Genomic DNA, 16,260 nt, shown 5'->3' with positions numbered 1-16,260 from the left:
ATTTTTCCACCGCCACATGAAATTGAAATGGAAGTTAATTATTGTACTGCAGGCTCCTTTGATTCTTCTAGTATACACAGCAATTAAATAAAAGTTAATTTTGTAATTCATTCCTTTGCATTTTTGCAGAAAAATAGCTAATGCAGACTGTTGCGAAAACACAACACTAGGCAGATATGGGTTAGTACCCCGAAAGAGCAAAGCTCGTGTTCGGGGACAGTTCCGTTACATAAATATACATACTTTGTAGACAAAATACTTAAGAAAAAAAGCCACATAAAGATGATAATAATAAATTTAGTAATAATAATACTAGTAATACACTGAGTGAAAAAAGAGACGAAGTTGATATTGGTGGATTAATATTAACTTATTGTGAGTAGTATAATTAGTACAGGTCATGTTGATATAGTAACCAAGATAAGATAGAAAAAATATACTTAGGATAGAAATAAACTTGTTTTACAGTACATGGTACATAATATAGTACAGGGAAGTCTGTCATATAAATTTTTTAATTCAGGATCTGAAAATTTCATAGCTTAAAGTAGTCAATTCTGGATGAAATTTTATTATCGAATTATATAGACGTGGACCATAATTTGTACTGTGTAGTAAAGCAGCAGATGTGAAGCCCTTAGGTTCAGCTAAATTAAGAATTTCATTTCGTCTTGTATTATGATCATGTGGCTGAGCTACAAATTTCACTCTATTTTTATGATAGAAATATGATCCATATATCTTCATGACGCCTATGATCAGATATCTTCTACTACACCGAACTCTTCTCCCGTTCACCATTTCTTCCAGTGCATCCTTCAGTATGCAGTTTCTTCTCAGCCAGTGACCCAACCAATTCCTTTTCCTCTTCCTGGTCAGTTTCAGCATCATTCTTTCTTCACCCACTCTTTCCAACACAGTTTCATTTCTTATTCTGTCTACTTCACACGTTCCATTCTTCTCCATATCCATATTTAAAATGCTTCTAGTCTCCTAATAATATAATGTATTTGAAATGATCGTTTCTCTTCACCTCTTCATAATGTTCTTATTTATTTTCCTTACAATATAATACCATACTCCACACAAAGCACTTTACTAGTGTCCTCCTTAGTTATTTTTCCAGAGGTCCGCAGAAGATTTTCCTTTTTCTGTTAAAAGCTTCCTTTGTCTTAGCCACATCCTGGCAGCAACTCTTGTTGCTACTTATAGTACACTCCAAGTATATGAATCTGTCCACTTGTTCGCCTTCTTCATTTTCTTCCGACATCTATGGTCTTTGTCTTGTTTCCACTTATCTTCATTCCATACTGTTCACGACTTGATATCATCTCTACTGTACTCCAACCACGATAAAGTCTCCAGGGAATGAGACGAAGCGGGGTGATGTTGTGAATGAATGTTGATGTCATAAGATCACACACATAGGTACTAGTACCTCTCGAAGCACAAACCATAACACTGATGTACACATTTTTATACTACCCTAGTTACAAAATTAGATCACTGTTAATCTCCTGGGATGCTATTATAGACATTTCGCTAGCCCGCGCTACGAGCGTGCTAAACTATCCCCGGCTATCGACTGTTTACTTGTACAGGATTCATATTATATCATATCGCTAACACTGGTTTATGAATATGACAAACGTTAGTTCGCTGATCATCCACCGGAATCCCGCGCTAAGAATGTCTATGAATATGGCCCCTGGTCTTTTAATCCCTACATACAGGAAATAACATATGCAGGAGAGCGCATGTTTTTTAAACTGACGTTATAACGGTAATATTATCTAACTACTTCGCTCCAATAGATGACGCAATAGTAAGCACATTCCTTTCACGGTATATCTCCTGGTTGGCTAACAGTACTGTTAACAACACCATATCATCCGCAAATCTTATGCACTTTATCGTTATCTCTCCTAATATCACCCCTCTCATGTTCTGAAGACGGTTATTCTCTAAACCTGCCATGTACATATTTACCCACTGTGACGTGTAATGCAGTAAAATTAATAAAATTAGACGACCCTCTTTTTCTGTGAAACTGTGCGTTTACCAATCCCTAATACAATCTGATTTAACATATGTATCAGAAACATGATCCTCACGAAAATAGATGCAAATAAAGATTTGAAGTTGAAACTTATAAACTAAGATTGTGAAACAGAAGTTCACAAAAAAAAAATTAAATTAAATTTACAAAAATTGTAAACATTGTGAAACAGGCCTCAGAGAGACTCACAGTTCATACTGGAATTGAAATGAAATCGACAAAAGGTTCACTTTACGTTGTAAAATTATATTTAAATGTGCTCTGTAAGGCTTAGAGTTTTGATTCTCAAACACAATTATATCAATCACAGTCCCTCATTGTTTGAAGCAGAGTATCAATTTTAATGCTAGTATATGCCCTGTCAATAAAATTGTTTGCCATAATGTATGCCCCTTGCCACATAAATACTGTCGCCGTAAAACTAATTATGCATGCTTGTGGCTGTCTACTATTCATAACCAACGCGCAGTGTTACAAACAAATGACTCGTGCCCTACTAAATATTTGAATATTCTCCACGTCATATATATCAAGCAATTTTTAACACAGTTGTACGTGTAGCACTGCAATGAGGTCGTATTTCCTGCAAATTTATCATATTTCAAGGCATCTACGTTAAGCTGTGTTTCGTAAAACATACTAGTAAGTACGGGACATACAAAAGAAAATTACTCGTATTATAGAATTAATAGTGAGTTATTGTGGCTAAGAAGTGGTAATATCTCGTATCTGTAAATTTACAAACAAATAAATAAACTTTTAAAAATCAATTTTTCCCAAAACAGAAAAATCTACATATATAATTTGAACTGGTAATGGAAATTACGGGAAAACGGCTGAATGGATTTTAATGAGTGACCCCTCATTTTCATGCCAGGCATTCAAAGTTTTTCGGAAAAATTGTAGTTTTCAGTGAAATGTCAATTTTCCTATTTTCCAAAATCCATCTGTTGTCAGTTTTGAGAACTAGGCTTAATTTTATTGAATCACGGCCGACTTGATTGAATTTCAGAACAAAACAAAACACACTACGATAAACAATAGGCCTAAAATAACTATTGCTATCGTCCTGACATTGATGCTTGCGTTTCCGCGTTGAAACTCAAAAACTGAAGGTGGATAGGTTCAAGAAAAAGTATGTGGCCTAAAAAACCCATTCAGAGGGAGTATGTTTCATTATTATGGAAGCAAATAACTATCAAATTGTCAAATATTCTTCATTGAAAATAAATCTGAAAAATTTTTATTTGAACGTCTAACGAACTTAGTTTGCAGCAGCATTTGCTGCACAAGCCACTAGTATTTTATATAATTTTTCTGCTTTTCAAGTCTTTCTACTCGGCGACAGAATACTGTATTAATGCTTTCAGGAATGTTTGTCCAAACATTTTCATCAAATACAACATTTCGTACAAGTTTCTATGACCAACACAGTGGAATAAGTCCATAGCATTTTTGTCCAAGAGTAAATTTCGTTCAGAAAATTTTTAATCCACAAAAATTTAGTCCAATGTACATATTGTCCAATTGTGATTGATTTTGGATTTTCAGATACTAGAAGCACATTTTAAACAGATGCCAACAGTAGAACATCAAATAATGGAAAAATAAAAAATGATAGAGCAATATTTAAACTACGATGATCCAATTGTAAGGAATATACATCTGGATTACACAACTTTTAACATTGTATCACTTCGGAATATGTATGATAACTTTCTTGTGTTAAATTCTAACGTACCTTGTTTACATGTTTCGACCTATTTTCGGTCATCTTCGGAACTGGTCGTTGTTGATTTTGGCGCCTCTTGTTTCCTGTGTGGGTGCGTTCGTAGTGTAGAGTCAAAGAGTGTATGTGTTTTGAAGTTGAGTTGTGTGTTGAGAATATCGTTGGGGTGTGTTTTCGTGTGTCTGTATATTTCATATTGTTCTAGTGTGTTGAGTTTCTGGCTTTTTGGTTGGATGTGCAGTATTTCCATGTCTGTGTTGATGTCTCTGTAGGTATGGTTGGCATTTGTGATGTGTTCTGCATATGTGGAGGTGTTTTGTAATTTTGTTATTGCTGTGATGTGTTCTTTGTAACGTGTTTGAAATGATCTGCCTGTCTGTCCTATGTAGAAGTTGTTGCAAGTGTAAGGAATAATTTATTGGAACTTTTGGAACTACTTTTGTGCTCATAAAAGACTTACTTCGTACTTTTGATGAACTAATGGACCACCTGGATGAATTTGTTATACAATTTGCTACATACACGAAAACAGTGTACATTCGAGGAAGACTTGCACTTGGCTGACGAAGAGCTATTCCTCCTCTTTTCATTCCAGATATATGGAATGTTTACCAACTAGTTCTGGATGGGAGGCAAAGAACAAATAATTCAGTGGAAGGCTTTCATTCAAAGCTTGGAAAAGTTGTAGCGACACATCATGCCAACATTTGGCGCTTTTTGGAAAACATTAAAAAAAATACAGGCCGAAACAGAACATACAATTCCACAGATCATCAGAGGTCATTTAAGTTACAGGCCATCTGTTGCCAAAACACGCGTAGAAAATATTGTTAGGCATTACGCTGAATATAAAGAAAATGGACAGCTCAAACAATACTTGAGGGCAATTTCTTACCATTTGAAATTACACAGAAACCCGCAGAACCCCGAAGATGCAAATTAAAGAATTACACTTTCTAAGAAATAGCTGCAATGAATGCGTGATCTTTGTTGTATGAAATAACTGAAAATAAATCTCATGTTTTATATATTTTTGTATTAAGCACAGCTACGAAAATTTCAAGTAAATAAATTTGGACTATATCAGGTAAGGACAAAATATATAGGACGAAATTTTACATAATACAGAAATGACATGGACGAAAGATTTGTGGACAAAATTTTATGCAGAACAAACATACAACTGGGAAAACGTACAATAAGGACCAAATTACGAATGGACAAATATTCTGCTACCGTATTAATAACTGTCCCATTTTGTGAATATAATAATAATGTAGTTAAACCTAATGCCCATTTTTGCAGATGCGAGCTATCACTTCTTAGCCAACGAATACAGAGTGAAATGAGACCTTCAGCATTTGTTTATAAGCAAAATAAAGCATTAGGTTATGAACCAAATAGCATAATCAGTAGGCTATATAAGATAGGAACTCGCCACATTCTTTGCAAAATGTAGTGTGCGGATTCTGGGAAGTGTACGGAGTGTTCAGTTGAGTAGAGTCACAAATAACACAATAGTACATTATGCAAGGAGCCTATAATGATAGTAATTAAGACGCGAGTATGTTTATGAAACGAGCGCAAGCGAGTTTCATAATTTTCATACGAGCGTCTTAATTACCATTATTGGAGAGTTTCATACGACTTTTTATGCTCGACCATATTTCTAACTCGAAATTATTCATAAGTATTCATGTTATTCTTATCTGACTGGGGAGCGGAACTGATCTTGTGCAATATCTCGTAAATTGTGAGATGTGCGCAGACGCGAAAGTATTGATTTTTTTCCGAGGAACAAATGTCATTGACCATGATATAATCTAGAGAGTAAAATGAACATTAATCTTGATATAACCTGGAAATTGATTTAGACATTGAAAAACGAGATGACAAATTGAATTTATTTGGATATTATTTACAATTAACGCTAATTATTATAGTAACAGAACATAACCTTCTGCGACAGTATTGGATTTCCAGCCTCCGTGACATTTCGCTAGTTGTCTTTCGATTGCATATCCGAGAATAATCGATACTTGCGCTTTCATATTGCTGCAATGATGTTTTCTTTAATGAGTAGACGTACTTTAATGAGGTCCATTAAAGGGCTGCTATCAGGTGTATAATTACTACATTTCGGCATGATCGAGCATAAAAAGAGTTAAATAACATGTGTAGTAATGTAATACTATGTAGGCTAATAACTTGCACTCAACACACACGTCCCCTGCATAGTACGGTAACTTTTCACTGCCTCTCTCTGCACATTTGAAGTCTTTATAAAATGAACTAAAAGTAATTTTAAAGAAATAAAATGATTATTGTTAGTCGTGAATTGCAGAAACTCAACATATCCAGGCAATTCAGATTTTTTTCCAGAAAATACTAAAAACAAAAATTAAAGTTCACATATGTCAAATACCAGAATTTATTATTATTATTTAATAAAAAGATTGTCACTTCATAATACGAATGCTTTTGAAGACTATTCAACTTACAGGATGAATTTGCGATATTGGCCAATAACGTTTCAGAGCCGCCTTAAAATCAACCTATCACAGTTATGTTTTTTCATAAGACGCTTTGTAAGGAAGCGTCTTATCTGATAAGACGCCTTTTACAATACTTCAGTGTCAATCACAGAAAATCAAGAAATGTCAACAAAATTTAACTTTGAAAATTACGTTTTCAATAACTGTAACTTCAAGCAATAAATAAATGTCTGTAAAAACCTTTTGTGTTTTTATTCTGTTAATGTAACATTTCAATTTATCTTACTTTTGAGATTCGTACACGACATAACTCTTCACAGATACATATCATGCACAGCGTGACACGCTGAAGTGGTGTTAAACTTGAAAATGGGTCACAATCCTGCCATCTATCCGCAGTATGCTGAACCCGAATCACGCAAGTTAAGTGGGTAGGCATTGGATACACACACACACACTTTTGAGGTTCAGTATTGTTTCGTATTTCCGCTCTGAGCAGTTGGCAATAGTATTTAGTATGCTGTGATAGATAGCTGTTTGTTTTTGAACTTCATTACAAGGCAACATAATGTAATGTCTTATTGCCGTATTTCATAAAAATTATTATAATTTGCGTAAGTAATTCCGTTTTACAAGTTATTTAATTTTATTCGTTGAATAATCTTATTAAATTGCACTCGTGGTTACATCCTATTAGCATAATTATTAATAAGATGAAACAGCGTTCGTACAATTTATTTATTTGTTTGTTTATTTATTTATTTATCTATCTCTTTATTTATTTATTTATCTGTCTGTCTATCTATCTATCTGTCTATCTATCTATCTATCTATCTATCTGTCTGTCTGTCTGTCTGTCTGTCTGTCTGTCTGTCTGTCTGTCCGTCCGTCCGTCCGTCCGTCCGTCCGTCCGTCCGTCCGTCCATCCATCCATCCATCCATCCATCCATCCATCTATCTATCCATCCATCTATCTATCTATCTATCTATCTATCTATCTATCTATCTATCTATCTATCTATCTATCTATCTATCTATCTATCTATCTATCTATCTATCTATCTATCTATCTATCTATCTATCTATCTATCTATCTATCTATCTATCTATCTATCTATGTGTCTATCTGTCTATCTAATCTTATCTTACCTATCTTATCTTATTCTATCTATCTATCTATCTATCTATCTATCTATCTATCTATCTATCTATCTATCTATCTATCTATCTATCTATCTATCTATCTATCTATCTGTCTGTCTGTCTGTCTGTCTGTCTGTCTGTCTGTCTGTCTGTCTGTCTGTCTGTCTGTCTGTCTGTCTGTCTATCTATCTATCTATCTATCTATCTATCTATCTATCTATCTATCTATCTATCTATCTATCTATCTATCTATCTATCTATCCATCTATTTATTTATTTTGCTATTAATTGTAACATAAAATATAATATTATTACAGAAAAGCTTTAGCTCGCCCCTGAAAGAGTAGATCTCGTGCTCAGGGGCGGATTCTTGAATTGAAATTAAGAAGTATATAATACAATTTGCCTTATGTCTACTACGCAATAAGAATGCATAAATTAAAATTTACAATTTTTCAATTTTTATGAAATCCATACATAACGTTTTTAATTTAATACTAAAACTATTAGAATTGACGAGATTAGGTTATTTAAATATAAATTTGTTATATATTCTTGGGCCTAAATTACTACAATGATTAAATACTCTGGCAGTGTTGCATTTTGGTTCAAAAAATCTTAAAGAATTCATACCTTTTGTTTCATAACTATGAGAATACAATAAAAAATTATTTCGATTTTTATGTATGAATTTTATTAATACAATATAATAAATTTGTCTTATTTTAAGAACATTAAAGTTTAAAACAACTTTTGAGATGGAAAAGGAATAGCTTTATGAAGACATATTTTAATTAATTTCTTCTGTAATAAAGTGGATTGAAATTGCATTCAAATAAGCTGCTACAAATCAGTTTTTGTGCCTCCTGAAAAATTCACTCAAATGAACATACTGGGTTTCTGCAATTCACGATTCATTTGTAAATTCCTTTTCCAGTATTTTCACTGACGTTTACTGGAATTATATTCAAATTAAAAATACTTATTTTCGAATTCATAATATTAGTAGTTTTACTTATGGTAGAAAATGTTGACAATATTTCAGCTACTAACATTTCGCTATATCTACTATCTTTGTAAATTCTATCCATTTCTCAGAAATTGCTTGTAAACAGCGATGTATCTTGGAAAAAGAATTTTCTAACTCAGTTTCTATTCCGAACGCTTCCTGTGTGTGGAAAAAAAAAGGGAGAAAGATTTTGGAGCCGCGCGTGACCTGAGCCACTTAGCAGTGATTGTGTTGATTTAGGTGATATTAAGGTTCTGTTTGTCCACAGCTACACGCGTTGCGAAGACTGATGCAGGGCGACGGGAAGCACCCGAAGGCGCCTCTGGGGAACAACTTCCGACCTCCACAACCCCTGCATCACAGGCCGGTCCGTACCAACATCGACTTCAACGTCAAGCAGGTAGATACTTCTATTATTTTTATATTATTCCGTGGTGACGTATTGCGTTTCTAGGACATTTTAACTAATCCAGAAACACTTAGGGAAGAGTCGGGTAGTATCGGACATCGGGTAATATCGGACAGTGAGTTTCTTTCATCTACCACACGATGATAGTACCTGATTGGCATGGTTACGTTTCTGTGATGTCGCATAGAGAAACGTAACCATGTCATTCAGGTACTACCATATGGTGGTAGATGAAAAAAACGCACTGTCCGATACTACCCGATGTCCGATACTACCCGACTCTCCCCTAATACGAATTTACATCACTCGTGTGTGGTGCATGGAGGTTAAACAAAAATATAAATTTAATAATGTTTCGAAATATCATTTTAAATAAATTTCTGACTTCAAAATTAAAATTTCCGGCATACCCTGGATTTCATTTATTATAAGCCTTTTTGATGGCCCAATGCTATCACGTAAGAATGTCAGGCAAATGGCCATAAGTTCAATACCCGGCTCCGGTCAATATGATATTAGTGGTGAACGAAGTGGGTTTTTGCCGTGATTATTCCGTTTTATGATGTATAAATACTTGTTTCTTCTGACTTGGGGAGGGATAACCTGGGAATACACCCTTACATAAAAATGCAACCCACCCCCCCCTTGATCTCTTTGTACTCCCATTGCTTTCCTGGCGTTCACTTTTTCTCCTTGTCTTTATCATTTTCTCCTTTTCTTACCCCTTTTCTCCTGTGTACCTATTTTCTTGTATTAGACATATTCCATTTGTTCTTTTTATCTGATACTTTCTACTTGTCTTCTCATTTTTCTTTTTGTCTTCCTCTTATTCTCATTATGTTCCCCTTGTTCTCCATCGATATTCCTTGTTCTTCTTGTCTTATCATTGTTCTACTTTTCTTCCCCTTGTTCCTCTTGTCTTACTCTTTTTTTCTACTTGTGAGCGGTGGATTTCTGTGCAAAATTTCACTGTTAGTGAGATTGGAGAAAAACTGCATCAATTAGAGCATTTTACTTGTTACAAAATGTTGAAAATTTGAAAATCGAGAAAACGAGTATCAAAGTAAGGCATGTATATGATATATATTATCTATATTCTTCCTACCTGTACAGGTCCACCACACATATTTTCTCCTATATAACAGCGCGAAATCTGAACTGAATGGAAAGTAAAATTAGTTAGAATGAAGAACAAAGTCTGTCAGAATGACAGCTGCGTGTCAGTTTAAAGAGCTCCAGCTCCACACACGCGCTGGTTCCTTTAAATTCGTCCTTAGGGGCTTCGAATTGTCATAGGACCAAAATAAGCACAGTTTTAGAAAACTGACACATTATTTTATTTTTAGGGCCGTATTCACAGACATTCTTAGCGCGGGCTTCCGGTAGATGATCAGCGAACTAACTTTTTCGTATTCATAAACCAGTGTTAGCGATATGATATGATATGATATGATATGATATGATATGATATGATATGATATGATATGATATGATATATGATATGATATGGTATGGTATGGTATGGTATGGTATGGTATGATATATGATATGATATGATATGATATGATATGATATGATATGATATGATATGATATGATATGATATGATATGATATGAATCTTGTACAAGTAATCAGTCGATAGCCGGGGCTAGTTTAGCACGCTTGTAGCGCGGGCTAGCGAAATGTCTATGAATAGCATCCTTAGAGTTTAAAACAAAATTTCCATTTGCAATGGTGTTTTCGTTATTTTCACCTATTCATACCCTTTATATATTTACTGTCCGTCCCATTCCTTACAGCAATTATAAAAACTTATCGCACACAATCACAAATAAACCGAAATAAGACTACAAGTTTTAGTGGACAGGACTTAAACCACTCTAACCCTTAGAGTAGTTTGTGGAGAGAGTTTGAAATGCTGTGGTCGAGAGTTGTAATGTTGATACACAACTGTCTGCTGTGTTGGTATTTCAAAAATATTTGAATTATTTAGGAACGATTCTTTGAATCGTTGAAGTGCCTGTGTCAGAGGGAACTAACACTGTTCACCCACACCACGGAAGTATTGCGGCTTGATTCTATACCGGATAATTACATAATAAATATTTAATGTTTTTAAATGAGCATCTCGGTTTCTAATAATGACAAACGTTTCATAATACTGTGCATTATGAAATATGCCTCAGCTGTCACCAGACTGCTTTGACACTCTATGGTCGATGAAATCTATTTGCAAACTAACCCAAAAATGTGTCTCCTTGTATCAAACGTCACCACATCGTCTACATTCTTTCCATATTTTATATTCACCTTGATCATTACTATGATTATATTATCATTATTATTATTATTATTATTATTATTATTATTCCTGCTATTATGCGAAGAAGAGCAGGAAACAGTTTCTCAGAATTCAAATCGAAAGAGGAAATTTTGCTCGAACTGGAGTAACTCCAATTTTGAAAAAAAAAGGGGGGGGGTAAAAGTGACCTTCACAATTTAAAGTTGGTACAGCATACTATGAGTAAGATATAAGTCATCATGATTATCATCCTCATCACGGCATAAGCTTTGTGCTCGTTCCGTCTTCAAGAAAACTGATCCGACCATCTCATCCGTGGCCTGCCGACATTTCTTCTACCTACAGATTTATACTTATATAATATTTGTGGTAGCAATACTACGAGACAGAATGACAAACGAAACACTACAAAGACTGACGAACACTATTGACGCTGCAGAACGAATCACGGTAACGAAGTGAACCTGGGGGGGGGGGGACATGTGGCGAGACTACATCAGACAAGATGGGCCCATGGAGTCACGATGTGGGACCCCTACGTCGGAAAGAGAGAACAGGAAAGACCCCGGCTCAGATGGTCTGACATGTTTACCAAAGAGGCGGGGAAACAATGGTCGAGGACAGCAAAGAACAGAGTTTTGTGGAAAGAACTAGGGAAGGTCCTTGTAAATAGATAATGTAATCACTGTTAAGATATTGTAAATAGTACAGTCAGTATTAGTAAAAGTGTGAGATAAGTTTTGTAAATAGTAAAGTCAGTGTTGAAAAAGTGTCAGGTAAATAGTGTAAATAGCAATCAGTGTTTGTCAAAGTGCCTGTGTCAGTATAATGTGTGTAGTGCAAGAAAATAAATGAACAAAGAACAAAGTGCTGAGACTAGTTAAAGTTGAACAGGGTTATTAACCATGTCACAAAAGTAGTATACACGACAAGCTCACCTGGATTGGCTCACCAAGCGAGTACACTTGAGCCATCTCTGTCGAGAGGGTTCTAACCCCATCACAGGAGGCCTGTGCCCAACATGGGACATCATGGCTAACATTCATTCATTCATTCATTCATACGATCTTCATCCATTCTTTGTATATGATCTTGCCATCTTCGTCTGTATTCAATGATTGTTTCATTTAGACTCTGAATTTCCAATTCTTTTCTAATATCTTCATTCTTCTTTTTGTCTATGAGTTTATAATCTGCCATCTGTCTCAAAAATTTCATTTCAGCAGCTTCTATTTTCTTCTGTTGTGAGATAGTCAAGACCCAACTTTCACACCCATAATGCAAGGTTGGGATCGCCATTACTTTGTAAAGTTTTAACACTGTTGCTCTATTACAATTTTTGAAAGTTCTTTTTAGTGTACCACATAGTGTTTGGAATTTGTTTAATTTATTTTGCACATCTCTATTGCCGGTATATGACACAATGTAACCAAGATAATTAAAATCACTTTGTTGTTGGATGGGCTTATTATTTATGCAAATTTGTGTTGCTCTAAGAGTCATTATTTTCGTTTTTTCATATGAGATTTGAAAATTATATTCACTTGTAATATGATTTAATTCATGTATGGTTCTTTGTAAATTATCTTCCGAACCTGCAATTAAGATCCGGTTATCAACAAACAACAATGTATCAATCTTTCTCCCTTTTATTTTGATATGTGTTTTGAGCATAGTTTGCCATCGTACAACTGCGTTATTAATATATATATATATATATATATATATATATATATATATATATATTAAATGGGGTAGGCGATAGTGGACACCCCTGTCGTACTTCTAAATTAATGTCTACTAAATTATTTTATTCTATGGATTTCTTCAATTTAAACTTTGTATTTGTATACATACTTTGTATTACCCTTATAAGATGTAAAATATAAGTGTGTTCTCAAAATATCATAAAAAGTGGTTGAAAAATGTAGAAGTTGAAAAATTTAGTCATAACTCTCCCTAAATGCAGGCATGCAAACAACTTAAGCATACAACATCTACATAGTGAGTCTTAAAAAACTAGATAGAATTGTAATAGTATATTATTCAACATTACTATAATGATAGGAATTAAGATGCGACAAGATGCATACGATTAAATGTCTAACAAGCAAACATTTTGATCGGGGCAGATAAAAAAGTTTTTTTTTTCTTTCACCATGTTAGTAATGTCAAAAGAAGTGCAAAGCAGGCCTTTGAAATTAGAAAATAATCATTGAGATTCGTATAATGTTGATACATGCCAACATCACTTTCAACAAGGTGAAAAATAAATATTTCAAAGCGTTTCTTGAAAAAACTCATTTTGAGTGAAAACAGGGCATTGTTTTCTTTTAACAGCCTACATTGCGAATGTGCCTAGTAAGCCTGTGCAATGAATTGTGAAGAAATGTACTTTATGTACTGTATACTTTTTCCTTTCCTTCACACACAGAAAATGATTATTTTATGTTGTTAAAACATGTACCTATAGTATAATGTAAATTAGAACATGTAATGTTAGGCAATTATTTAATTATTTTCTGTACTATAAATGCACTGCATATATATAAACGTGAATACTTATTTTGTACCCTACTGTGTCTGAATGTTTATATCTTGAGGCAAGAAGTAACTGCACTCTCAATCTCCCATTCCCCTCGATCTACACAACACAGTCGTAAGTGCATTCGCAATTTCATGCATTTCGGTATCTTGCCCCCGATGCCTGGTCATAAATTAAGCAAAAGCTATGTATCTTATTTGTTATCGTCATTATTTTATCCTTCGTTTAAAGCATGCCTGAATGAGCTAGATAATATCAGCTCCCATTCAGTTACTAAAAACCATATACCTATATTTAGGGCATGTAAGTTAGAAAGCAGCTTACAAATACTTTGACATATACGAATGATGCAACATTTAGTGAAACAACGTCCACTGTGCAGAGAAAATGACTCCTATAGACATATTTTATTGCAGTGTGTCAAATTGGAACATGTACGGAGAAAATATCTACCACCCTTGATACTAAGTCAGAATAGGAGTTCGCTTGCATGTCTAGACATCATGGGGAATAGTGAATACGAACAAAAGACTGGATTGTGGTGTGTGGATAAGCTTCAGGGCTTCTACCGCGTTCTCTTGGTGTTAGTGGCTGACGTTTCGACCGCTGTGTTGTGCTCACCTTCAGAGCAGTTGTTGGATAAGGAAATAGTCTGCGAGCTCGTACATATATAGTAGTCTCGATGGGAGAGTGCTTGCGGTGATAGGTCGTAGATTCTCCTTCTGGCATCTGATTGGTCCTACGTTGTCCAATCCGGTTGAGGACAACGTAAGACCAATCAGATGCCAGAAGGAGAACCTACACGACCTATCACCGCAAGTACTCCCCCATCGAGAGCTCGCAGACTATTTCTTTATCCAACAAATGCTCTGAAGATGACCACAACACAGCGGTCGAAACGTCAGCCACTAATACCAAGAGAACGCGGTAGAAGCCCTGAAGCTTATCCACACACCATGTACACCAGCCGCGGAAGCCTACGCGAACAAAAGACTGGATTGTTCCTCTTGAAGGCGAGACAGATTAGAACTTCAGCTGTTGAAGTTTGTGATACGAACTAACGAAGGGATAATGGTATCTACCCAATTATGCATTTTTATGCCTGTTTTAGGTTAGGATATATCATACAATGTGTTTTGTTGTGACACTTTCATTTTAATATGTGTGTTGCTTTAGAGAGTGGTTGGATATAATCATAGGTGAGGGGGGTGAAACTTACACAGTAGGTCTTGTTTTAGGTACAAAGCACGTACGGTCAGAAGATCCGTGCATTGGATTTTAGAGAAAATTATGATAATATAAACATCTCTATGTATAATATTATTCAATAAATCCATCTACCTATCTAACATGCAGAATAATTCACAAAACTAATCTAAACAAATCCATTAATATGTCACGATGGGTGTTGTATCCAAAGTCACTTGTCTTCAGAATTTTTTTAAGTATGTAAGATTTTGAAACTTTAAATTTTAAACATCCCGTATGACGTTTATAAACAAAGTTGTATGGAGAAAATAAGAATAACACAAAAGTAACTCACTTTGCTATGTAAATGTTCTTGATTTTCTGACTGTAAATTCCTTCTCCTTTGTAGATTTCTTCTCATCATCTCTACCCTTTGTAACGCCCACCATTGGGAGGCAAAGAGGTTTGCAATCCTTTGTTCTCTGTCAGAGAGACAATTTAGAAATGCAATCTCTTAATTTAATTGTAATTTAAAACATGATAGTAGAATCGACAGCAGAAACTGAAGAACAACGTTGTCATTAGACATATACGCAATCCACTGCATCTTCAAGCCACGCTTTCAAACTCACCATACTCAGATCTGTTGCCCGCCATTTGCTTTCGTGTAGTTAAAAGCGACACTAACAGAACATCTTATAATAGCTTACGAGAAGAAAGACGGGATTTCTAACGTAGAATTCGACTTCCAAATAGAGGAAACGTACATTATTATAAGTAATTATTATACAAGGATATTTCACTACAATATTCGTTTCATACAGAAAAAAAAATATTGCATTTACAACCAAAGAATAAAAGACAAATATTTTTTGTCTCTTAAACATTTATTGAATGTTTCTGTTTCACAAAGGGTGGTACGACGCTAAGCGATATTTTTTTTCTTCTACAGAGGAGGGACCTGAAGGCTTGAATTGCAGCCTGAGGCTTATTGTGCATACTACTCCTGTTCTGTAAATGATTGAGTAGCCGAACAGCCGCGCTCTTGTACAAGTACAGCACACCATACTGTGAACTTAACCCGAGCTATGGTATGTTGATGATGATGATGATGATGATGATGATGATGATGATGATGATGATGATATGTGAATGGATGATTGCGAAATGAGTCCGAGGTCCAACGCCGAAAGTTGCCCAGCAATATATTCTTCTTCAATTGATTGAGGAATAACCCTGGAAAAAAGCCCAACCACGCAACTTGTCCGAACAAGAATTTGAACCCGGGTCCGCTCGTTTCACGGTCAGACGTGCTAACCGTCACTCCACAGTAGTGAATACTGGAGAGTTTAGTGGAAGAATTCGGACGAGATATATGGT

General features: G+C 35.0%; 1 protein-coding gene across 1 annotated transcript in view; it reads left to right on the top strand.

Moving 5' to 3' along the window:
• The window catches only part of CARPB (Carbonic anhydrase-related protein B), a 757,151-nt gene that overhangs the window by 693,199 nt on the left and 47,692 nt on the right, over positions 1-16,260 (top strand). Inside the window, exon 8 of the mRNA XM_069834212.1 lies at positions 8,704-8,835. Coding sequence (XP_069690313.1) covers positions 8,704-8,835 — 132 coding nt within the window. The remainder of the gene's footprint in view (positions 1-8,703; positions 8,836-16,260) is intronic.

This window comes from Periplaneta americana, chromosome 9 (assembly GCF_040183065.1).
Source record: "Periplaneta americana isolate PAMFEO1 chromosome 9, P.americana_PAMFEO1_priV1, whole genome shotgun sequence".
Lineage (NCBI taxonomy): Eukaryota > Metazoa > Arthropoda > Insecta > Blattodea > Blattidae > Periplaneta > Periplaneta americana.
This window is presented reverse-complemented; position numbering and strand designations above follow the sequence as displayed.